This window comes from Cyprinodon tularosa, unplaced genomic scaffold (genome assembly GCF_016077235.1).
Source record: "Cyprinodon tularosa strain WSP-4 unplaced genomic scaffold, ASM1607723v1 ctg180, whole genome shotgun sequence".
Classification (NCBI taxonomy): domain Eukaryota; kingdom Metazoa; phylum Chordata; class Actinopteri; order Cyprinodontiformes; family Cyprinodontidae; genus Cyprinodon; species Cyprinodon tularosa.
Window position 1 is genome coordinate 269298 of NW_024038609.1, and position 25703 is coordinate 295000.

Sequence of the window (25703 nt, forward strand, 5' to 3'; positions counted from 1 at the left end):
TCCCACAGGATCCAGTTCACGGTGGTGAGCGAGCCGCCGGAGGAAGAGGAGCAGGAGAGGGAGTGTGAGGATGTGGGCGTGGCCTACCTGAGGATCCCTGAGGTGGTGGAGAAGCAGCAGGACGTTGTGGAGGCCAGCCTGAACGGTCAGCACACACTTCCCCTCCTTGCTAAGTGTAGTGAGGACCGTGTGTTGATTCTCATTGGTTTAAAGCCCTGTTTGCGCCCTGACCCTGATGCGACGTCAGGGACGCGCTTTGAGCATCAAAAAAGCGCCTGCTGTTTCATTTTTTATGCTTGTCCACATTAAGTTCAGACGTGCCTCCAGAGCATCATTCATGCTCCTAAAGTGCATCCAGTAAAGTGTGTCCAGATGTGTGTGATGCTTCTACTGCTCCAGTGTTCAATGACAGAGAGCGGCTTTGCTATCTTTGCTGTAATCAGTGGGTAAAAAATAGTTTTAATGTATTTTTAAATGAGAAAATCGCGCCCTTCAGAAGCTCATGAGGCGCTGCTTTGGCTGGTCAGATGCATCAAGATGCACTGTTCCTGCTGCTTGAGACAAGCGCACCCTTTCCGAGGCTGTCGTTCTATTGGCTGGAAAGGTTGCTAGGTGACGATCTGATCCAATCTGAGAGAGAGCAAAGAAAATCCACAAGCAGAGCCTACGGGTTTGCGAGCGTAACTGAGACTCAAGCAGAGCGCGGTTTGTGCGCAAAGAGAAGGAGGCAAGCGAGAGGAGAAAATATCTGTGCAAGAAGCATTAAATCTGAGAGAAGAAACAAAGATTTGAGAGAGAAGAGAAAATATTTGAGAGAGAGCGCATGTTTTGAGTGTGAGCATTATAAGTTTTGAGTGCAAGAAGATACAATTCTTTTCTCAAATTGAAATTATGTGCTCTTGCATTAGGGCAGGATAATTCTCCCATACTGATCCTACAGAAAATCATGTCAGACAAGGTCGAACGTATAGCGCTCACCTCTCTGCCTCAGTCAGCATATGAACCGTCCAACTGCAGTGTTTTTATTTTTTTAGATGTAGATCTCAAAATGTTTTTAATATAGGCATATGAACATTCTCTCTCTTCTGGTTTGAGATGCTGCACTGACTCAATTCGCATTGCTTTACAAGCCTTTGTTTAAAGGAATAGTACACCCAAAACATGATTAGCCTTCATTTTCTACTCACCCCCATGCTGAACAACACTCTGGAGTACTTTTTTGATATCTCAAATGCATCTGGAGATCTGGGAGGCTTCTTGCTGTCTGCTGACATTCAAATAATGGAGGTCTATGGTGACCGAGACAGAAAGGTCCATAAAAGTCCACAAAAAACGTGTCAATATTCCTCCATACTGCTCGTCCAATGTATTCCAAGTGTCCTGAGTGGGTAGCGTCCATAATTTACTCGAAACGAAGTCATTTAGAATGTTTTTAGAGCATAAACAGTAGTGTATAGGATTTCCTGAAAGCGCGCACATGCGCGCTCACGACGCTACGGAAGCCGGCAGACCAAACCAGATGAAAGTGCGCATTCAGCGTCTGCTCTGCCAATAATGCAAGCGTAGAAGAAGAAATGTGCTGTTTACCTGTGCAAAGAAAGAAACAACGAAAGAAAAATGTCTGAGGACTTCAGTGTTGAGGAAGAGCAGGAGTTCTTTGCCGAGCTGAATGCGCACTTTCATCTGGTTTGGTCTGCCGGCTTCCGTAGCGTCGTGAGCGCGCATGTGCGCGCTTTCAGGAAATCCTATACACCACTGTTTATGCTCTTAAAAACATTCTAAATGACTTCGTTTCGAGTAAATTCTGGATGCTACCCACTCAGGACACTTGGAATACATTGGACGAGCAGTATGGAGGAATATTGACACGTTTTTTGTGGACTTTTATGGACCTTTCTGTCTCGGTCACCATAGACCTCCATTATTTGAATGTCAGCAGACAGCAAGAAGCCTCCCAGATCTCCAGATGCATTTGAGATATCAAAAAAGTACTCCAGAGTGTTGCTCAGCATGGGGGTGAGTAGAAAATGAAGGCTAATCATGTTTTGGGTGTACTATTCCTTTAATTCAGAGTAAGGTGGCGCTGTCTCGCCCCACGGCTTAACAGGAATTGCTCTTTCCCGCATCCTTCAAGCAATGGCTGCTAGTTTTAGGCAATTCAAACATTTGTTGCTTCCAGTGGCGCGTTATTCTTGAATCAACGTTCAGGGTCTTGTTATGAGTGGTCCTAGATAGAAACCCTGGAGAAACAGGGCATTCAGATCTGGTGAGTGAATGAAATGAATAACTGGGGATGTCTAATTCTGAAATCCTGTGTGTTTGGGTTGTTATAGATACTGCAACATCCATCCATCCATCCATCCATCCATCCATCCACCTATCCATCTATCTATCTATCTGTATACTCTGTGTGTGACATAAAATATGGCTCTCCATCCCTGCCTCAAAGGCCATCAAATAATGTTTAAAATAAAAAATACAGTAGGTTGGAAAGGCAGAGTATCCATCCATCCATCCAGATTTCTCCCTTTCTCCATACAGGCTATCATTTCTGGCTGTTATCAGGTTAATCATTTGATCGTTCACGCTCTCCATAGTTCCCCTGTGGCGCGAGCACAGGGCGACTGTTGCGCGCCTTTAGCGAGCATGCGCGTTTCCTGTCGCTTGCGCGGTGAATCGTGCCGCCTGCGCTGTGCGGAGATGCAGGGGAAACCGTATCTGATGAGGAAACGCAGCTCGACGTAACACCAGTATTTCCATCAGGAAAACGCTGTTTTGCTGCTGGAGTCCTCCTCACTCTCCATCTCTCTGTGTGTGCTGTACGTTAATACCCACCAGCAGAAACACCCACCTACCCAACTGACAGACGGAATCTCACTATACATCAGCCAATCTCATCCTCCCCTCTCTCATGACAAGGCGCGCACCACTCCTATCATGAAAAAAGGTTAATTGTGTGACCTGAGTAACGCACAGTAACGGGGTGTCTGCAATGGTAACTGCGTTATAGTTACAGTCAAAGTAATTAGTTAGATTACTCGTTACTAAAAAAAGGTAACGGCGTTAGTAACGCCGTTACTTTCAACGCCGTTAGTCCCATCACTGGTCATAGCATCTTGATTCATATGTTGCAGCTAATATACGCAACTGTTAAAACAAGAAATAGGAATAATTTCCTTTCCCATTGAGTTGCGTCCCAGTGTTCACGGGGATGGACGTCTGTGTCTTCGGCAGGCGTAGAGCTAATGAACTGGCAGCGTTGCGAGGCAAGGGCTCAAACATGTACGGCTGGAAGCCTTCTACACCAAACCAAGCTTCTGCCGCCCTGGCGTCCTCTTCCACAACAACTTTGTCGCCACTTTCCTCCTCTAAATAATCTGTATGACGGAGGAGACTCATCCACGACCTCCGACACTAAACTCTCCTCTTCTTGCATATTTCCTCTGTCCATAGCGTTCCTTGACAGTGTAATTTCTAGGTCACCAATTTAGTGCTACTTGGTCCCAATGGAATTTCCCATTGGGAACCTACTAGCACTAAGTTGCGAACTGGTTAGCAAGATGCTTCCGACAAACCGGCCACAACCAAAAGGCTTGCAAACCTTCCGCCACCACAATCCCGCCCCCTTGATAAACAACCAATCACATTCCCTTTATGCAGTCGTGTAAAGTTTGGCACCACTCGGGCGAAATTGGAAATGCAACGGTTGGAAGAGCCGCTTCCCTACGACTTTAACGTTTATATTTCTTACAAAACTAAAGGGATAAACTATAGGGATAAACTGGGATTGATTAACTACATCACTGTAGTTAAATTATCCAGGTTCTCAGAGGTTCTGTGTGGTTATGCTCCTTCCTCCCTCATTTGTTGGTTGTCATGGCGATTGTCTATAAATATCTGAACCAAACACTCTGATTAACATTAAGTCGAAACCTTTCAGGGCTTCTCAACCATTGAGATCAAATTAATCCCAAGTTATAACTTTAGAACAGAAGGATGAAGGAAAACTATTTTCTGTCCAAATTTGATGCATTTACTTTTTTATAAACCATTTTCTTTTCAAAATGAATTTTGTTTTCCAACAGCTTTAAGATCATGTGACTGACTGACTCCAAACTAATGTCTAATCCTTATACAGGAGTGGAAAGATGATCCAGACTGGCTGCTCACCTCCTGAATGACATTACGTTCCTCTGCTAAGACAACAGGGAAAATCAGATGCAGTAACCCTTTTTAACCTGAGGGGGGGGTCCAAACAGGCAGTTCAAGACACAAAAACAGGATTTCAGCAAATCTGCAGTAAACTGAAAATAATGCCTGGAATATGTAGACAGCATTAGAAGACATCTATTTATACAGTTTATGAGCAAAATAATGTTGATTTAAGGGTGAGTCGCCCTTTAAATCAGGGGTTATAGCCGCCCTCCTCTGAAGGCATCATGATATGGGCCCAGAGTTTGGTTTCCTGAGAACCCAGCGATCAGCACAGACCTCTGAAGGACAGCCTCCCAGACTCTGGGAGGCTGTCAGTCACACATCTTCTGTCCTTCTTATTTAACTTCCTGCTTTGATGAATGTTTGTCAGATTTTTAAAAGGTGCAGAAATGTTTCAGACTGGCATCAGTCTGAAGCTTTTGTTTTAGCCGAAATTCTCCAGATCTGTCAGACTTCATCTGCTGGTCTCTGTGTGTTTGCTGCAGTGCTGGACGTGGAGGACAGCAGCGAGGTGGTGGGCCAGCTGACCGTGTCCTTGGAGGGCCTGGAGGCTCTACGGGCCATCATGGAGGACCAGGACAAGGAGTGAAGCTGCAACTGCTTTTATTTCAGGAGATATTCTCTATTCTGCTCTGGCTGAGAATAAAGAGAGATTCAGGTTGGCATGCTTTGGTCTGCTGTGATTCTGAAGGTCCTGCTGAATATTCCACCACAGGAGACTTTAATGTGTCTGGTTGGAGCAGAGGTCCGTCTGTTGCAGGATCTTTCTGGACTCGGCTCCAGAACTATGACGACCCATCAGGAAACCATCCAGCAGCTGCCAGTGGATCGGGTCGGTCCTGAATGTATCAGAACTCAGGAAAAAGCTGAATCTCAGAATCCATGAAATCAGGGCTCAGACGAAGAAGGTTGTTTGTTCCCTTGTGCGTTGCAGCTTCCTGCTGAGTGTTGTTGTGGCGAAGCTCATTGCAGATCGGCCTGATCAGCGATGGGTCTGATTGTACCGCCGCATTGCCACGAAACTGGGCAAACAAGGCAGGAAGACAAACCTATCCAACATTCCTGACCACAGAGGTAAAAGGTCCCGCTGTCCTTCAGCACTGGAAAACCACCAACAGATTTTCCATCCCAGTCTGACCAGTTTGCACCGGGATCATCTGTAGAAGCTGCTCTGGTTTTGTTCTGGAGGTCCGTTGGATCAGTAAACCTGGTTCCTCCTACGTCTGACAGGTGAAGAAACGCCTGAATGATCCTCCTCAGATGATGAGAAACGAACGTTTCCGGTCCGTCCATCTTTTCACGTCAGCCTTGGAAAACTAACGTCCATTTTGTGCCTTGAATTATTTTCCTGCCAAGTTTTGAAGGGTATAATATTAAAGCTTGTTTCTTCAGAATTCAAACATGTCTGTCCTCAGAAATGAACCATAAAATAAAGGCAAATTATTTTATTTTAAATTTGGGTTTGATTTTTTTACTTTGATATAAAAATATGTCTGTTTCCAAGTTTTAAAAACATTTTTGCAGTTTTTCTTTATTTGTATTTTAGCAAAGTTTTGGGAAACTTGAGTCGAACAAGAGTTTCCTGTGCAGACGACCAAAGTGTGGCTGCAGATGGAGTTAGGTTGGTGCATGTGGGGGGGGGGACTTGTATAGAAACCAGAATAAGAATAATTTTTCCAATTTTACCATCCTAATGAGGACCAGTTGTTGTAAATTGAGGACATTTTGCTAGTTCTCAGAATGTTATTTTGCTTATGGTTAAGTTTACAACTAAGATTACAATTAGGTTCTGGTTGGTCAGGTATGCATCGGTAATGGTTGGGTTTAGGTGTGATTTTACAGTTCGGCCATAGAAAGGGTTGAAAATGACTAAAATTCAATGGGAATCAACACATGGTCCTAACTGCATATAGCAGAACAAACATGGATGTGGATGTGTGTTTATTATATGGTGGGGAGCATTTCCTATGAATCTTAGCACATCTCGGTTACTCTAGTGGGGAACGATGTCTGGTCCCCATGGGTACAAATGCTGTTTTAGGGTTAAGGCTAGGTTTAGGACTAAGCTCTGAGTTGAGTTTAGGATGGGGTAGGAGTATGAACCTGTAATGGTTAGGGTAGGGACACGTTTAGGCAGTAGAAATGGGTTAGAGATGAATGGAAGTTAATTGAAAGTCCCCACGAGGATAGAGAGATGTGCTTGTGTGTGAGGCGGTGGCAGGATGTCTGCTGCAGCTGACCAAGGCTGGCCCTCAGAACAACAGGAGGAGAAGGAGAAGCAGACGGACATCAGAACCAGAGCAGCTGAGGACCGAGCAGCTTCCACTGCAGCAGGTAAAACTCTTTCCTTCTGCTGACAGAATAGATTCGTGTTGGAGTCTATTTCAGTGCAAAAATAGTTAAAATTAATAAATTATTTTAAGGAAAAGCAGAAATAAAGACTAACATAGCTTTTTGCATTTGGTTCAGAGCCAGAATTAAAGTTCTAACAGGTCTATGTTGAGTTAAGCTCAAGGTGGATGAAAAGGTTCTGCTGGATCCAGTCTGGTGGTTCCAGGGAACTGGATGGACTTTGAGGAAATCTGTTTATTCAGGGTTTTTTTTCCTACAGGGATCTCAACTTTCATCTTTAATGTTTGCTCCATGCTCTCAGTTAAATCTGCATTAAATCAACATAATGTTTGCAGATTTTTGGTTAATAGTTTTTGAGTTTGGCACTAATCCCAGATTTATGAAGTGAACTTGGTCCTTTTTTTTCATGATTATTCTTTCATTCAGTAAAGATAATCTGATCTGTAAAACTCAGTCAAAAAAAAATTAAATTGTAAAATTCAATCTGAAAAAGAAAAATTTGTAAAAAGTTATACAATATGAAATATGTGTAAAACATTTGAAAAAAATAATATTCTATACATGTTCTTTGCTTCAAACAAAGGAACCATAGTAACCCCATGCAAATCTGACTAACTTCTTCAAATTTGAGATTAAGCAGCCCTAATTTCACATCTGAAAAAAAAAAGTAAGTTTTTGTGCCACCAGATAAAAACTTAGGCTGTAACATACTTTGCGACGCATTTAGACCAAACATTTTGATCAAGCCTAATGGATAAATACCTCTCCATTTTCCAGTGGGAAGTGATATAGACTCATCTATTTTGGATAAACTTGTATATATTTTGGACAGTAATTTTGGAGGATTAAGGCTTATAAATCCTCTACACATTTGTAGACCTGCTTCATTAATCTTAAATCTGTCTTTTATTATAGATCTAATATGTTGATATTGTCGAAATGTCTTTTTTGAAATTCATACTGTGAAACTAAGCTGCAGAATGGGATAAAATTATTTCCTTAAATTAATGTTCCAAGAATTTAATTCCTTTAAAGAGAGAGAGAGAGATTTTGATTTTAATAACTCATTTATTTTCAATAAATAATCGACACAGTATCACAAACTATGTAACAGGAAATTACACCACAGAATAAATTACATTAACACCATTCCAAAAATGAGTTCTCCTCTTACCACACTACAAATTACTTTCCCATAACTCCAGATGTCACAAAAAGTATCTAAATCTGAAACTGATCTGTGAAAATTAAATTCAAGCCTAAACTTCTCCAGATTAATAAAGAAAGAAACCAAATCAATATTTGACTCTTCCACCACCTTCCTCTTTCTACCTATGAAGATGGCCACTTTAGCCTGTCCTAACAAAAAATTGATCAATCGACATTTACTCATTTCTTGATGTATGAATTTAAATATACAAATAAATCCATGTTTAGTGAAAATTTTTCCAAATCTGTTGAAAATACACTTACCGGCCACTTTATTAGGTACCCCATGCTAGTAACGGGTTGGACCCCCTTTTGCCTTCAGAACTGCCTCAATTCTTGGTGGCATAGATTCAACAAGGTGCTGGAAGCATTCCTCAGGGAGTTTGGTCCATATTGACATGATGGCATCACACAGTTGCCGCAGATTTGTCGGCTGCACATCCATGATGCAAATCTCCCGTTCCACCACATCCCAAAGATGCTCTATTGGATTGAGATCTGGTGACTGTGGAGGCCATTTGAGTACAGTGAACTCATTGTCATGTTCAAGAAACCAGTCTGAGATGATTCCAGCTTTATGACATGGCGCATTATCCTGCTGAAAGTAGCCTTCAGAAGTTGGGTACATTGTGGTCATAAAGGGATGGAAATGGTCAGCAACAATACTCAGGTAGGCTGTGGCGTTGCAACGATGCTCAATTGGTACCAAGGGGCCGAAAGAGTGCCAAGAAAATATTCCCCCCACCATGACACCACCACCACCAGCCTGAACCGTTGATACAAGGCAGGATGGATCCATGCTTTCATGTTGTAGACGCCAAATTCTGACCCTACCATCCGAATGTCGCAGCAGAAATCGAGACTCATCAGACCAGGCAACGTTTTTCTAATCTTCTATTGTCCAATTTCGATGAGCATGTGCAAATTGTAGCCTCTGTTTCCTGTTCTTAGCTGAAAGGAGTGGCACCCGGTGTGGTCTTCTGCTGCTGTAGCCCATCTGCCTCAAAGTTCGACGTACTGTGCGTTCAGAGATGCTCTTCTGCCCACCTTGGTTGTAACGGGTGGTTATTTGAGTCACTGTTGCCCTTCTATCAGCTCGAACCAGTCTGGCCATTCTCCTCTGGCATCAACAAGGCATTTCCACCCACAGAACTGCCGCTCACTGGATGTTTTTTCTTTTTCGGACCATTCTCTGTAAACCCTAGAGATGGTTGTGCGTGAAAATCCCAGTAGATCAGCAGTTTCTGAAATACTCAGACCAGCCCTTCTGGCACCAACAATCATGCCACGTTCAAAGTCACTCAAATCACCTTTCTTCCCCATACTGATGCTCGCTTTGAACTGCAGGAGATTGTCTTGACCATGTCTACATGCCTAAATGCACTGAGTTGCCGCCATGTGATTGGCTGCCTAGAAATTAAGTGTTAACGAGCAGTTGGACAGGTGTACCTAATAAAGTGGCCGGTGAGTGTAGTTCTCAAGAGCACAAAAAGAGCTGACAGACGAACACAGTCAGAAAAACTATGAAACACTGTTTCTCTCTGTTCACAAAATGGACATTTTTCTTCCACCGCAGGATTAATAACAGAAACAAAAGAGTTTACTGCTACAATACCATGAAGGATTCTCCATTTTAAATCTGCATGTTTTTTTTTCGTTAGAGAAGGCTTATACAACTATTTCCAATCATGCTTGAATTCAGATTTTAAAGAAAAATTAGTTCTCCATACTGTGTCACTGCATCCAATCAGTTTGTGTTGATTGAGAGTTTTTACAATTATCCAATAGATAACTTTTCCAGAAGCTCCTTCTAGATCGATTCCTTTATTGTCCACCGAATCCAAAAAAAGGCCAGAGCAGTTCTTTATCTCAGGAAACAGTCTGAAGGATGGAAAAGGGTCCAGGTGATTTGGTGACACAGTAGCAAATCACCAGAGAGAAAGAGAGAGAAATGATTTTTTACATGCTGTTTGGGAACCTTAAAATATCTTTCATCAATTTGTGAAACCGTCCAGATTTTAATCCATCCATCCATTTTTCCGTCATGTTTATCCGAAGCGGGTTTTCAAGTGACGGGTGCTGGTACCTATCTCCAGCCATCTATGGGCAAGAGGCGGGGTACACCCTAAACAGGTCACCAGTCCATTGCAGGGTAACAAAAACCGGACAAAGAACCATTCATGCACACACTCAGACCTAATGAGAGTTTTAGAGAAGCCAATTAATCTAACCTAAACCATCTTGGGTCATTTTGAATGCTGGTTAACTGGGATAGGGGGTTATGGGGAGTTTGGGTCTGTTCTGGAAGTTCTGACATTTTAACAAACATTATAAATGAAGTGTTTTAAATCTGCTGAATTTTGGATCAAATCAGTGATGATTAATATTTATTGAGGATCAGACTGATAGAAACCACACTGACAAAACAGCCAAATGCAGTAGCTGAGCTAAGCTACTGACACAACAGCCAAATGGATTTGTGGCAAGAACCCTTTGCTACACTGCCAACTTTCCAAAAGTGCTCCAGAGAAAACGAAACTTTGGACTTGTTTTATACAAATGTGAAGGACTCCTACATTTCTGAAGTATTTCCTCTTGGGAAATCAGATCACACTGTTGTTTTTCTCTGCTCAGATTATTAACCATTTTATCACCTGGATCAAAGACTACCTTACAAACAGACCACAGTTTGTCAGACTGAAGCCTCAGCTGTCTAATAAAGTAATCAGCAGCACAGGAGCACCGCAGGGGACAGTACTCTCTCCGTTCCTTTTTACTCTTTACACGTCTGACTTCCAGTACCGGACAGAGTCCTGTCATCTACTGAAATACTCAGAGGACTCTGCAACCAAAAAAGTCAATCAATAAAGTCAATCATTGGGTGCATCAACGGTGGACAAGAAGCTGAGGACAGAGAGCTGCTGAAAAGGTTTATGGCATGGTGTGGAAACAATCATCTGATCCTGAATGCCAACAAAACAAGGATATGATTGATTCAGAAGAAAAAAGAACAAGTTAAATCCTATAAAGATCAGAGGAGAAGAAGTGGAGGTGGTGGAGGAGTATAAATACCTTGGTGTTCAGCTGGACAACAAACTAGACTAGAGACACAACTGTGAAGACTTCTACAAGAAGGTACGGAGCAGATTGTACTTCCAAAGGAAGTTCAGGACCTTCAGTGTTTGCAGTAAGATGCTGCATATCTTCTATAAGTGGAAAGTGTGATCTCTTCTGCCATCATTTTCTTGGGAAACATTATTAGAGCTAATTACTTAAAGAAGCTCAACAAGCTAATTAAGAAGGCGGGCTCTGCTCCAGGAACTCCTCTACAACCTCTGGAAATTATTTCAAAGAAGAATTCTTCATAAAGTGAAGAAAATTATGGACAATAGTGAGCATCCTCTTCATTCAGAGGCTTCTCCAGATCCGGTGCAAGACAGACCTCTACAGGAGATCCTTCCTGCCTAAACCTATCAAGACCTACAACACATAAAAATAACTTATGATTTAGTGCAACATTTAATTTCCTTTTGGAATTAAGACATTTTGAATTGAATTGATCTGGATCAAAGCTCTGATGAGCCTTTCTGGATCCGGTACCGATGGTTAGGATGCAGCTGGACTGTGCTGTCAGCAGCAACAGGGAGTTGAACCGGAGTATGATCAGCTGTTTCTGAAGGCTGAGCGAGCCACTGCAGCAGGTCATCTCTGGGAACATACCTGTCAGAACTGCTGAGGTACTGGTAGAGAACCCAGGTTCCTCTGAGGAAGCAGCTCCTACGTGCAGCACAGGATGAGGTCTGTTTGGGTGCTGTCAGATGGCCTGAGCCTTTCTGTTGGAGGGAAGAAGTTTGATCTACGGTGAAGATATGAGACCCACAGATTAAAGCTTTCAGGTTTAAACAGAGAGTTTGTTTTATTTCATCAGAAAGTTTATTCACTTTTTTTTGCTCCACTTTCTTATGACTTCCACATGGTGAAAGGAACGACGTTCACACCCACCGAGGATCACTTCCCGTTAGGATTTTCTTCTCAGTCTTTTCCAGACAGCTTGACGACTTTCAATGAGATCATGGACACCTGGTGTGATGAAGTTTTCCTTTTAGGAGTATTTTATACATTAATGACAAAAACAGCAAAGTACTTAATTTACAAAAATGTCTAACACTGCTTAGACCTCTAAAGCAGACAAGGCGTGTAAAGGTGTGGTTGGTGACCATGATTGCAGCTGTTTAAGAAACTTGTTAAAAACCCAAGGAGGAAATTCCACAAGTATCAAAATCATTTCTGTTCTTGGCCCCGTTTTTCAATGTGTAGTTCTGTTTGTGTCCCCCTCTTTAACAGCTGTACATTGTGAACCAGTGTGGAAAGAAACAGAGTCTCATTGGTGAGGCAAACAGGTTAGAACATCTGATCACTGCAAATGAGGCATAAAGTGTTTCAACAGCCAGTTGATTAATTTTTAACCATGAAAAAACATTAAAAGGTATAATTGAAATAATCTTTCCTTACAGGAATGCTCTGCTGCATCATGGGTCCTGGGCTCTGATTGGTTCGTCTGCTTTAAACCAGAGAGTATTGAGCATGGCCGCGCTAAGAGGACATACTTGAGCCTTTGCGTATAAGTTCAAAGGAAATCCATCCCTAATATCAGTTTTATCTAGCATGATCCCTCCATCTTGGAAAAAGATGAGCTCAAATCAATCCGTGAATATTTCAGACTGATCCGACCGGGTGGAAACTTCTTTCTCCTGCAGCATTTAACTGAAAGACAGTTTTCAATCAAACCTTCATTCACTTCATGCATGAAGCTGTTTCAGAGTTCCTTCAGTGACACTGCGCTAGGTGCACAACGGAGCGTCATCAAAGATCCTTACACTGCAGTCTCCTGTCCTTATTTCCTGTTTTTCATTTTTTTTACTTTATTTTCATGTTTCGCTCTCTGCTGATACGCCTGCATTTTCCCACTTTTTCATCTTCAGAGTATATCAGGAGATGCTTCGTCCACTTTGTTTTGTTTTTTATAGTTTTTGTTGAAGTTGGGTTCCTGAGAGAAACTTTAAAATTGATGTTGGAGATGGTTTGAAAACTGGGAGGAGAGATACAGTGTTGTTCTGGTTTAGCGTTGTAGCAGCTGTTTGATGTATTTATTTTTTGCATGTCTTATCTTTCTCTTCCTGCTCTACTTCCTGTCCAGCTACTAATGAATAAAAGCTGCTAAATAATACCTTTAAAAAATATGAAGCAGCTTCAGGACATCAATGAGTGGATTAAAAAAATTACAGTTAAATATAGGGAGATAAGGTGAAAATTATTAAACAGTTCAGCACTTAAATACAAACAGGAAGAATCCAACCAACAGAGACTGACAAATATGTTTATCTCAAAATAAAACCACTTCAAACAAAGTGTCTCTGTTCCATCAGATGAAATCTAAACCAGTTTAACATAGTCACAGACTATCCCACCCTTAATGAATTCATAGTCTAAGAGGAGGTGTGACAAGTGATTACATTTCATTGTATGATAACTCTAAAAATAATTAGGTTTCTATTTCACGGATTTCACCTATCGCGGGTTCTTTTTGGAACGTAACCTCCGCAATAAACAAGGGTTCACTGTATTTAAAATGGGAATACTCCGGATTAGCTCACTGACTTTTGGGTGGGTCACAACCATCCCTGACAACAGTTTAGAAACGCCACTATTCCTTGCGGCAGCAAGCAGCATTCTTGCATAATGTGCCCAAAAAGCCTGGGGGGTTGGGCCTTTCATGCTTGTTGTATCAGGCATCATAGCGTCCTTTTCCAGATCAAACTGAAAATTTTACCAGCTAGATGATAAAAAAAAGAACAAAAATAGTATAACAATATGCCTATTATTATCAGAGTAAGATATTGAGGCTGTAGAATGATAATCCCTATGGTCTAATGTAATTCCTTGGAAAGGTGGAGCGCACATCAGCTGATCTAAATTAAAGAAAGATGCCATAAAGTCAAACAGCATAATAGACTAGTATCTGTAATATATATAAATAAGTTATTGTGATTAAAAAAAATAGAAAAACATGTAAGGCAACAATGATAAACTCAGCCACAACTGGGCCCGAACCCTCAACCTTTTGAATTGCAGACCATTCACCCTACCCTCTACGCTAAACCTGGGGAACAATAATCTGCTCAGCTCGCAACACGTGATAGCCCTCCCAGTCTGCTCATTCACCTATCTTATCCTGACTCATGGGACACGGAAATAGACTCAGACTGCCACCTAGTGGCTTTAGTAGCACTATGTTTTTCACGCAATTCGTGAAACACGGGGAGTGTGAGTGAAGTGTCCATTTCCAACCATCACCCACTGTACAGAGGTTACCCCTTGCTCACACTGGCTCCGGTGCGGTTACCGAGCCGACGGAGACTGCAACTCCCGCACACCCCCTCTCACACGGCCCTTTTGACTACGGTGCAGTGTGGCTCTGCGGCTCCGGCAACAGGTCCGGAGATTTAACAGAAGTTCACTTGAGTTCGCGTAACTTCACGCGATAACACGGCCCAAATAAGGATATTTGCGAGAGCTTGTTGCGGAGGGCTCCGGCACGCCGCAAGGATAGCTTTCTTGCGGAATTTTCTGCAGCGCCGGAGTGTCTCGGTAACCGCAGCCGGACAGCTCAGCAGCCGGTGAGAGAGGTTTACGTCTTTTTAATGACTTGGAATCACTGCGGCGCCGCACCCACCGCACCGCAACGGTAAGACCGGAGTCGGTGTGAGCCTGGGGTGAGAGACGCTGCAGATGTAGGATCAGCCTGTATGGTTTCTTCCCACAGAATCATGAGTGTGGATGAAGACGCTCACTGGTTGGAGTGGGTAACCAAACAGTTTGAGACTATCGCCGGAGACGACAAAGAGATCGACATCGATGAGTTTAAAACTGCACTCAAAGTCAAAGAGGTGAGAAACATTACAAAACACATACAGGTGTTAGAGCTGGGCTTCTCAAGGTAGGTGGGTTGAAACCCCCCCCTTGGGGGTCACTAGATCCCTGGACCACTTCAGCATTGCTGCAAATTGCGCCATCATGCAGTCCATAAAATACATTTTTTAAAGACATTTTGATTGTTTATACTGAAAAATATTTTTAAAACAGCCTTTTCATTTGACCCTTTAACCATGGTTTGATTAGCAAACTGACGCCTCAGCAGTTCAGCGTCGATGCATCTATCAGCATGCACTCTATTTTCCTTAATTTACTTTGGGTCAGAATTTCCTGCACTGTTCGGCGGATGTGATACCAAGCACATCCATGTTAAATGGGTCTCATTTGGCAATCAATCGAAGCATTACATTCAGGATGGATTTTGTTGAGGATTGGGTCCCAGGCGCCGCCTCTGAGTCTGGTGTCCCTGTAGGGGATTGATAAGATCCCCCATGGGTAACTCAGGACCCTGGATCTAGGTCCTTGATCTGTAATGGCTGACATGTCTCTTCAATATCACATGGAGGCCAGGACCAGTGGGCCAGGACTGGCAGACTGAGCTGGTGGTTCCGTTCCATAAGAAGGGGGGATTCAGAGGGTGTTTTCTACTTGGTTAAACTGTTGACACCTTAAAGAGTTTTCACACAATCACAGTTTAGTTGATTGTGTGAAACACTCTAGATTTTGACTCTATAGCCCCATTTACACTACCCTTTTAAAACCACGGCGAGCACGATTATGAGCTAACTGTTGAGTGTAAATGGAGCGCAACTGAACTGGACCGTGCCGGACAAAACCAAACCGTGCTAAATCTAGGTCTAGTTCAACAGTAGGGCTAGGCACGGTTCAGTTATGGCTCAGATCTCTGATAATAAAGAGTGCATGCGTAGACCACGTCATCTCCTATTTAAAGCCAGCTGACTAATATTGCAGGTTTTCTGGCGTGTCCGGGTTTGCAATTCACAGATCTCTTCCCCCGTTCACAACCATTTTTGTTGGTGTAATTCCCACCTTTAGAGCTGTAATATCATGGACCACCGATAGGAGGCGAGAAATTGTGCCAGCATGATGTGTAAATGCTCTTAGAACCAAGCTCAGCATGGTTAACTGATCCAAGCTTGGTCCAAACTCAGGGTTTCAGAGGGTTCGGGTATATGGGTCATATATTTCAATATTTCATCCTACAGTACAGAGCACCAGCTGCTTCTCTGTCTTAAATGCTTCCTGTATTCTGCTTCCTTTTTGTAGTCTTTCTTCGCTGAGCGCTTCTTTGCGCTGTTCGACTCTGATGGCAGTGGATCCATCAGTCTGGATGAGCTGCTCAAAGCTCTCAATCTCCTCATCCACGGCGATGAGACAGATAAGCTCCGCTTCCTGTTTCAAGTCTACGACGTTGACGGTCAGAAACCCTCCAACAAGCTTCAAAGCTAAATTCAGGGTGTTTAATCAAGTGTCGTAGTTAAGACCACACCAACCAAGACCAAGGAGTGCTGAGTCATGGACAAGGCAAGACTTTTAGAAGCAGAGACCAATACAAGACCAAGACATTATGTGGTCTTGGTCTCCAAAGGTCTTGGCCTTGTCTAGGTCTAGGTACTCCTTGGTCTTGGTTGGTACGGTCTTGACTAAAACACCTCTTTCAATCTACTCCAAACACTGGTAGATGTTTTGTTTCTTCAGACTGGCCCATCGAAACAATAGTGTAACCTCACCATAGCTGTGGTTGTTTGTGCTAACAGGCAGTGGTTCCATCGATCCAGATGAGCTGAGAACGGTTCTGAAGTCGTGTTTGCACGAGAGTGCGATCTCTCTGCCAGAGGAGAAGCTGGACGATTTGACGCTGGTTCTGTTTGAGTCAGCTGACAAAGACAACAGTGGCTCCATCACCTTCGAAGAGCTTAAAGCTGAGCTGGAGAACTTTCCAGAAGTGATGGAGAACCTCACCATTAGGTGAGCTGGTTTTCCACTCAGAAAGGTTGTAATGTAAACAGATTAATGATGTGAATATCTTGTCTACGAACCAAAACCCTACAGAAATCTCTGTTTTTTTTCCTGTTGTATCTTCCGCAGCGCTGCTAACTGGCTGAAACCACCGGATCCTGATCAGAAGAAGCCTCAGGCTCCTCGGTATCTAACCCGGGCCTACTGGCAGAACAACAGCCGGAAGTTGCTGTTCCTGTGTGTGTACGCTTTGCTCAACCTGCTGCTCTTCATCAGCGCCATGCTGTACCACAGCTACGGTGGCGGCTGGTTCATGCTGGCCAAAGGCTGTGGACAGTGTCTCAACTTCAACTGCACCTTCATTATGGTACCACAGAAATAATAAAATATCATTTAGCACAAAGATTTTCCCAAACTGCATTTGCTGAATAATTCAGAGACCATTGATAATCACTACTTTTGAAGGATTTTCGAGTCCACTACTTTTTCATCCACTAGATGTTCGGACACTCATTTAAAATGGCGTGACCACAATATAGTGCCCTAGATAGAGATTGGAGACACAGACCACGACTCCAGAACCGGTACCTCCCTGTATCCCCTCTAAAATGGGCCTCCCTTTGCTTACGCTCAGATTTACTGATGCAGTGTATTCTGGGGTTGGCTGGTCATCCCTGCTACCAGACAAATGAGGATCAAGTATGTGAGCAGCCACCTTCTAAGTCAGCACAGTATAATCAGCATGTTATCCAGATGCTACCAGCCTGCAGGTCCATCTTGGTCCAGTTTAGTTCTTTAAGATTATTGACAGGATTAACCCAGGATTCATCCCCAAATCCCCCATTTTTAAGTTAAAGACTTGCATCACAGCACCAGTCTGTTAACACTAGATGTCCCAGAGATTTTCAGTTTTCCTGCAAGCCCCCCTCCCCTCTGCAAGTTTGTGTATTCACTCTGCCTTGCTAACTGTCCCTATTGTAATGCAAATAACCTGTGATATGACCAGCCCTTCTACATTAAGACTGGATAAAGGCTGAAACAAACTGGCATCAAGACCAAGTTCCAAGCACTTTTCAGTACCTGCCCCTGCAACATCATACCTTTTTGCAGGAATATATTTATATGTCATATCTAAATTTTTATTTAGGCAAACCTATTGAACAACCAGATATCATAGTGGTCCTAGTTCCTGAGCTGAGAACAAGTCATAACCATGATTTTCCAACAAGGCAAGGCAGAGCCTATTTCTATTGTCCATTCACCAACAGACTCATTTATATTGCAAAGCTCACTATATGAAAGAAAGAATAATTGTATTTTGTCTTGTCTCGCCTTTTTATGTCATTCAAAATTTAATCTTAGAGAATGACAAACAGTATGCCTTTAGTATTGGAGTAACATATATGTCACAAAAGGAACAGCCCTAGTCTCTTCATCTCACAATGCTGTCTCATGTGTTCTTCCTTTATTGCCTTTTCTTGCATACAAATGTTACGAAGTTCATTTGCAAGTAGCAGAATTAACTTTGGTGGACTCTCTTTGGTCCCTGTGCATGGCTTGTACAACACATGCTCGTCTGTTGCAGCCAAGCTTGTACGCCAAGCCAAGCCAAGCTTGAAATCTCAATAATTCTGAGTCGATCTGCTGGGCCTATTTATTCTGGGAGCTAGACTTCCCACCCACAACCTTTACATTTCCACCTGCCGCCAGATTGGAATTTGAGCTGGAAACGGGTTTCCAGCACAAAACCGGCTTTCCGCTGGAAATCGTGAGCGGATGATGTTTGCTTGTTTGCCCTCTAGTAAATATGGCAGATGGTCATTGTTGTATAAATATTCTTGTCAGCTGATGGAAATATTTTCATTGTACAGATCAGTTGGGGGGACTGGAGCCCAATTCCCACCCCAAACAGCTCAATTTTGAAAAACAACAGACAGAAGGTATAGCCTCAGAAAGTTTTTTTTTTTTTTTTTCAGATAAAGAAAAACAGTCTACATATGGATAAAGCACTAAATATAATGTGGAAAAATGTAAAATGCAATTGTCCCATCTAGCAGTTTCCTAATTCCCATGGTGAGCCTTTCCTACATTTGCCACAGGTAAATTTGCCGCAGTGGACACAACGTTCAGTACTTCTGTTGTTATTGCAGAGTATGCGCACCTGGCATTGAGTCTTTTTTCTGCTGGGAAACTCTCATCTCACGACGTAGCTGTTTTTGCTCTTCCTCTTGTGTCTTTTCCTGCAGGAGCCTGTTTTTGAGTTCCTCTGAAAGCTCCAGCATGAACAGTCGACGACTTTCTTTGGATCCTGTACACGCTGTGTACAAAACATGTGCATTTGTGGCGGCCATGTCAAGCAGGTTATAAAACACAGCCATAGGCCACCTCCGTGTTCCTGCACGCACAGAGTAGTTGCGCAGTTTCTGGTCCATAATATCAACACCACATTTGAGATGGTTGTAATCAACCACAGTGTTTGGTTTTTGTTTTTGAATGTCCACAATTTCCACTCTGTGATGCATGGTACTCAGAAGAAAGACAGATTTCTTTTTTTTTGTCGCATACACCATCAGCAAGGCACTTCCAGATTTGAGGACCTGCGTGGAGTGCAACTGGCGCCCCGAGGTTTCCTTTGCAGTTGCTGGTAGCTCCCGACGGATTTTGTTGATGGTGCCAAGCAGAGTTGTATTTCGCTGAAGGAGCCTGTTAGCCAAAGACAGAGAGGTGAAGAAATTGTCCATAGCTACAGTCCTTCCCTTGTCCAAAAATGGTTCCATCAATTTCAGAACAACGTTCTCTGACAACCTCTCTCCTTTTGGACGAGTGGGATCCTTTCCCAAGTAAGGGATGGCATTACACATGTATTTTGTGTCCAGATCTGCTGCAATCCAAAACTTGATTCCAAACTTGTCAGGCTTGGATGCAATGTACTGCAAAAAGGGGCACCGAACCTTGGACGGAAACAGCTGCTCATCCACAGTAACATGCTGCCCTGGACTGTAGGACGACACACAGTTCTGAACAAACCGCATCCAGATGTCAGAAATTGCTGCAAATTTGTCATTGTGTATGCGTTCCTTGCGGGTGTCCTTGTTGCCAAAACGAAGGTACCGTCTTATTCCAAAAAAACGGTTACGAGGCATTATGGGTTTGATATCTGCGTTTCCGAATTTATTGGCCCACATGTGTCGCATGGGACCAATGTAACCCATGGCAGCCCTTCTAAAAAGGATTGCGAGGAAAGCCATCAGCTCGTAGACACTCATCTGCCAGCTGGGATTTGTTCTGCGGGCCTCGTGGACTGTGCAGTCTCTGATGGTCAGCAACATGTTCATATCCAACAAACACAGGAAGCTGCGAAGGCGGCTTGTGATTTTGCGCTTCGCAGAATCTGTTGGCCCTCTGGATCCATTGAAGGCAGTCTGTGGGGTTTCAGGAACAGAAAAGTCTTCAACTTTCCAGTGGGACCAAACAGTGCCATCTTTCGCCTTCTCTGTGGATCCAGGCATTGTGCCAACATCAGCAGTTTTTTGTTTTTTGCAAGGAGGGGAGTTGCCGCGCACTGTGTCTTCCTCTTCATCTGATGTAGCCTCAGTGTTTGAACTGTCCCGCTCAGTCATATAATTGACCACTCGGCCCCTGGTGCGTCTTTGGAGGGGAGGATTTGCTGGTGCAAAAGCAGTCGCATTCTCATATGAATCATCCTCTTCACTTGAAGAATCGGTTGCGCCGTTTTCATTCTGAAATGCTAAGTCTCCAACAGATCCACCATCAGATTCGTAGTCTGGCATGCTCTGAAGCATGGCTAAAGCCTCTTGAGCGTTCATCCTTCTTGGTCGCCTTGGTTGTGCCATGGTGAATTCCGGGTGAATTCTGAGTCTGTGTGCTGTGCCTGCTCTATTTATCCCCACAGAAATTCTGTAAATTACTCAACTCCTTGAAAAAGCTCATTTAAAACACAAAGAGAGGCAACTTTAACAAATAAACCCCAGCACACCAGCTGAAGTCACCAAACCACATTCCTACATTTGCATTTGATTTGAAAATGGAGCACCAGAGGAGAGCCGTTAACACCTTTGGGCGGATACTTGATACAAACTAGGTGCAGACTAAAGTCTGCACTTTGGGACTTCTAGTGTTAAGATTTAGGTTAGTAGTTCCTTTGAGAGATAGGGACGTTTTAAGTTAAGGTTTAAATGTTGAAGGTATAGTGGAGGATGTTCTTTTTCCGGGAGAATCATCTAAATAAGTGATTCTCCTAATTTTCAAACATTCAGGTGATATGTTTACATAAGGCCGTCCTACGTGTTTCTGCTTTTCACTTACCGGCAGTGAGTCTGACATAGTGGAAAAATTGCAAATCTTCAAGGTAAGCCTGTATGAGTGATGCAAACAGCAACTTTTGAACAGAGTGTGCACGAGGAGAAATGGGCTCGTGCACACTCTCACACAAGTTTAATAGGTGTTCCCTCTCAGGAGTGGGTATAGGGTTGTTCATGTGCATTTTTTTCTTTTTTGTTAAAGTGGAGAGGGCAGGTCTCTTCAAAAATTCACAAAAATCCTCCACAGTACCTTTAACTATTATATGCTCAATCAATGAATCTGTGATCGGCCTCATGGACTGCTGAAGAAAACTGCAGAAATTTCACAGCAGGATTAATCTGTTAGAGAGATCAAAATATTTTTATCTGAACACCAGCAGTTGGGCCCACATCTGCTAAATGGGAAAATCAGTTCTTTTATTTTTTATTTAAGTTTTCTTTTACAAACATGTTGGATGTCAGCTCTGCCAGTAGAACATGATCCTGCAGGTCCTTCACCTGGCAGCCTCTACCTTCTTTTCTGATGCTTGCTGTGGGTTAGATGGATGTTGGATCGGTTTTGTCTCTGCTGCTGTTGTTGGGTTTAATGAGCTCCACCTCCTCCTCCGTATTAACTTATCTCATTCTGTGTGTCCAGGTGTTGATGCTGCGCCGTTGTCTGACGTGGCTCAGGGCCACCTGGGTGGTCAGAATTCTTCCTCTGGACCAGAACATCCTGCTCCATCAGATCGTGGGCTACGCCATCCTTGTTTTCACACTGGTGCACACGGCGGCGCACGTTGTTAATTTTGGTTCGCTCAAACACGTCTGCTTAGGTTTTAGTTCATGAACTGAGCTCAGCCATCATCTGAGGATCAACATCAGGGTTTAATCTTTGTTTAAATGTGTAAATGAGACAATAAACGAGGAGAATAAGTCTTTGGTTTAACAGCTCTGACCTGACAGCTGATTGGACCTGTTGTTCTGCTGCCTCAGCTCGGATGACGGCGAGCGGTGGCTTCAGTCTGTGGGAGTACCTGCTGACCACCAGGCCGGGGGTCGGCTGGGTGAAGGGAACGGCGTCGCTGACCGGGGTCGTCCTTCAGCTGCTCATCTGCCTCATGGTGTTCTGCTCCAGCACTTTCGTACGGCGCAGCGGGCACTTCGAGGTTTGGACCCAGAAAACAAGCTTGTCCCCATTTCGTGACTCTGTTCTGATGGTTGCCTTTATGTCTCTTCCAGGTGTTCTATTGGACTCACCTGTCCTACATCTTGGTCTGGATCCTCCTAATCATCCACTGTGCAAACTTCTGGAAGTGGTTTGTGGTTCCAGGTGTGGTTTTCCTGCTGGAGAAGATCGTGGGAATCGCTGTGTCTCGAATGGGAGGCCTTCACATTGTAGAAGTCAACCTGCTTCCATCCAAGGTGAGAAAAACACCTGCTCAGGCGGGCCCAAAATCATCGAGTTAAAACGGGTTTTAGGCAACAAAAAATATTTTCTATTTAGTCAACAGCTCAGCATTAAACTAGATATCAAAAAATTCATTAGAAGAAATGCAGTGGTCAACTTTGGTACAACTTTACATTAAAGTATTAGTACACCCAAAACATGATTAGCCTTCATTTTCTACTCACCCCCATGCTGAACAACACCCTGGAGTACTTTTTTGATATCTCAAATGCATCTGGAGATCTGGGAGGCTTCTTGCTGTCTGCTGACATTCAAATAATGGAGGTCTATGGCGCCCGAGGCAGAAAGGTCCATAAAAGTCCACAAAAAACGTGTCAATATTCCTCCATACTGCTCGTCCAATGTATTCCAAGTGTCCTGAGTGGGTAGCATCCAGAATTTACTTGAAACGAAGTCATTTAGAATGTTGTTAGAGCATAAACAGTAGTGTATAGGATTTCCTGAAAGCGCGTTCACGAGTCTACGGAAAACGCGGCAGACCAAACCAGATGAAAGTGCGCATTCAGCGTCTGCTCTGCCGATAATGCAAGCGTAGAAGAAGAAATGTGCTGTTTACCTGTGCAAAGAAAGAAACAACGAAAGAAAAATGTCTGAGGACTTCAGTGTTGAGGAAGAGCATGAGTTCTTTGCCGAGCTGAATGCGCACTTTCATCTGGTTTGGTCTGCCGCGGTTTCCGTAGCGTCGTGAACGTGCTTTCAGGAAATCCTATACACTACTGTTTATGCTCTAAAAACATTCTAAATGACTTCGTTTCGAGTAAATTATGGACGCTACCCACTCAGGACACATTGGAAGAGCAGTACGGAGGAATATTGACACGTTTTTTGTGGACTTTTATGGACCTTTCTGCCTCGGGCGCCATAGACCTCCATTATTTGAATGTCAGCAGACAGCAAGAAGCCTCCCAGATCTCCAGATGCATTTGAGATATCAAAAAGTACTCCAGAGTGTTGTTCAGCATGGGGGTGAGTAGAAAATGAAGGCTAATCATGTTTTGGGTGTACTATTCCTTTAAGGCTCCCATTATAGAGGGCTAATAAATATTATTAATCCATCTTTAAACAGTCTTTCATGTGTTTATATACATACAACTGACCAGCTGGTAAAGAGGCTCCTCGAGTAAATATTTAACTGTGATCAGATAGACCATAATATACAGTTACAGTATATGAATGATAGAACAGAGTGAACTGCCTCCAATTAAAATATATGATATTTACAGTAAATTATGGTGGGAATTCACTTCAGTTATTGTTGCAGGTAAAGAACATGTACTATAAACGGAAGTTTTACATTTTTTTTTACATTTTCTTTTCTTTACAGGATTTCTTTTTATTTGTTTTTCAGATGAAAATTTACAAATTTCATTGTTTTCAATCACTACCTTCCCTATTCAATGAAACTTTGCTGCTAGAAATACGTCTTCATTCCTCACAGCAGAGGAAAGCCCGCCCCCAGAAGTAAAGAGAATGGGATTTTTAAACTGGATCTGAAAACAATAAAATTACTAAAACTCTATCTGAGAAGGAAACATTTGAAAAAGATCAAGTTTGAAAAAATAAAATAAAAAAAACTTTTTTGATTAAGAAGTTTTTTAAAGTTTAATTTCTGGATTGCATTTTTCTTTACAAATTTCCTTTTGCAGAACGTGTTCTTTGCCTGTAATGGAACAAAGTCCACTCCATGTTATGCTACCTTGGCCTCCAAGTCATAAATGTTTTAGCAAATAAAAGTAGCATTAAAACAAACAAAAAATGAAATACGGATTTTAGCTTTAACTGTCTGTTTCTACTGTGTTTTAGCTTAGAATATGCTTTGTCAGCTAAATAAGGCCAAAAAATGTTAAGTAAAAAAATTACTTAAATAAAAGTAAATAGTATGGCGCAGTAAAACTACTTCTAAAAATGCATTTTTGTCAATAAGTTATTCAAGTAAATGTAACTAGTTACTGTCCCGTGTGGTTAGCACCTCGTAACAATACGAATTTGCAAACAGATGTTTTTTGGATGCATAATAAACCCTTATGAATGAGTTCTAAAGTGTTCCCAGATGAATTAATGAGCTCCGTCTGACTGAAACCCTCTGATTGGACCAGAGCAGAGATTCAAACTAAGCAAACCTCAGTGATGGAAACAAGAGTGAGACAAAATTCCTCCTCAACAGCCTTAGAGACTAATAAAGTCATCGTGGGAAATGTGTGTAAAATAACTGCATTCATTTGGTTTTTCAGACATAAATTCTTCTCTCTCTTCCTGAATGAAACAGGTGACTCACCTGGTGATCCGACGCCCCCAGTTCTTCCAGTTTAAACCTGGAGATTACATCTACATTAACATCCCGGTGATAGCCAAGTATGAGTGGCACCCGTTCACCATCAGCAGCGCCCCCGAGCAGACAGGTGTGAACCGGATCTTTGGGTCGGATCGGCGGGCTTGTTACGCTCTGCGGCTCTAAACCTTTATATGATATTCAGCTTTAAACAGACAGTCAGCAGGTCACATTAGGATCCATTTTAGGAGCAGAGATTGGACACCAGATAAAACAAGTGCTGTCATAGCAACATGAGCGTTCTCATCAGGAGGTGACATCAGCTCTTTGACCTCTGACCTGCAGACACCATGTGGCTTCATGTGCGCTCCATGGGTCAGTGGACCAACCGCCTGTACGAGTACTTCAGGCAAGCCGAGAGCCAGGAGGTTTGTCCCAAGAGGCTGGCCACCAGCCTGAGGAAGCGCCAGCAGCAGGTAGGAACCTCTGGAAACATCTGTAGCTGGCTAGCCTTACAGAGTCTCATAGGTGTCTGTGCTGTGCAGAAGGACCAGATGTTCCTCAGCTCTGACTCTGAGGGGGCCGTCCCTTCTAACCAGGACGACGACGTCAAGCTGACCATGTTCCGTCAGAACGGATCGCAGTCCGGATCGGCCTCAGAGGAGCCGGGACTGGCTGAACGAGGGGAGGGCTCCCTGCTGAGGGAGGTGTGTCCCAGCGTGTTTATTCTAAACTCCTCTATTGACCTTCAGTGGTTAGGCGTACAGAGGGAGAGAACAGATTAAGACAAAAAACATTCAGGAAGAACAAATGCTGGGCAGATATTGATGAAGGCACAGATTGAAGAATTGATTCACTGAGTTTATGATTCTAACAGATGTTCAAACTGCGTTTATGCATTAAAATCTATGATGGATGTGGAAAACTGAAATGATAGCAGGGAGGTTCTGAGACAGACAGAGATCCTACAGAG

General features: G+C 43.0%; 2 protein-coding genes across 2 annotated transcripts in view; both read left to right on the forward strand.

Moving 5' to 3' along the window:
* The window catches only part of rpgrip1l (RPGRIP1 like), a 46238-nt gene extending 41050 nt beyond the window's left edge, over positions 1-5188 (forward strand). Inside the window, exons 26-27 of the mRNA XM_038282215.1 lie at positions 9-145; positions 4701-5188. Coding sequence (XP_038138143.1) covers positions 9-145; positions 4701-4804 — 241 coding nt within the window. The 3' untranslated portion in view covers positions 4805-5188. The remainder of the gene's footprint in view (positions 1-8; positions 146-4700) is intronic.
* Positions 5189-6440: 1252 nt separating this feature from the next.
* Positions 6441-25703, forward strand: part of nox5 (NADPH oxidase, EF-hand calcium binding domain 5) — a 32591-nt gene continuing 13328 nt past the window's right edge. Inside the window, exons 1-11 of the mRNA XM_038282180.1 lie at positions 6441-6549; positions 14600-14723; positions 15997-16147; positions 16488-16698; positions 16819-17056; positions 21649-21802; positions 21987-22159; positions 22233-22415; positions 24728-24860; positions 25076-25206; positions 25276-25437. Of these exons, the coding sequence (XP_038138108.1) occupies positions 14604-14723; positions 15997-16147; positions 16488-16698; positions 16819-17056; positions 21649-21802; positions 21987-22159; positions 22233-22415; positions 24728-24860; positions 25076-25206; positions 25276-25437 (1656 nt within the window). The 5' untranslated portion in view covers positions 6441-6549; positions 14600-14603. The remainder of the gene's footprint in view (positions 6550-14599; positions 14724-15996; positions 16148-16487; positions 16699-16818; positions 17057-21648; positions 21803-21986; positions 22160-22232; positions 22416-24727; positions 24861-25075; positions 25207-25275; positions 25438-25703) is intronic.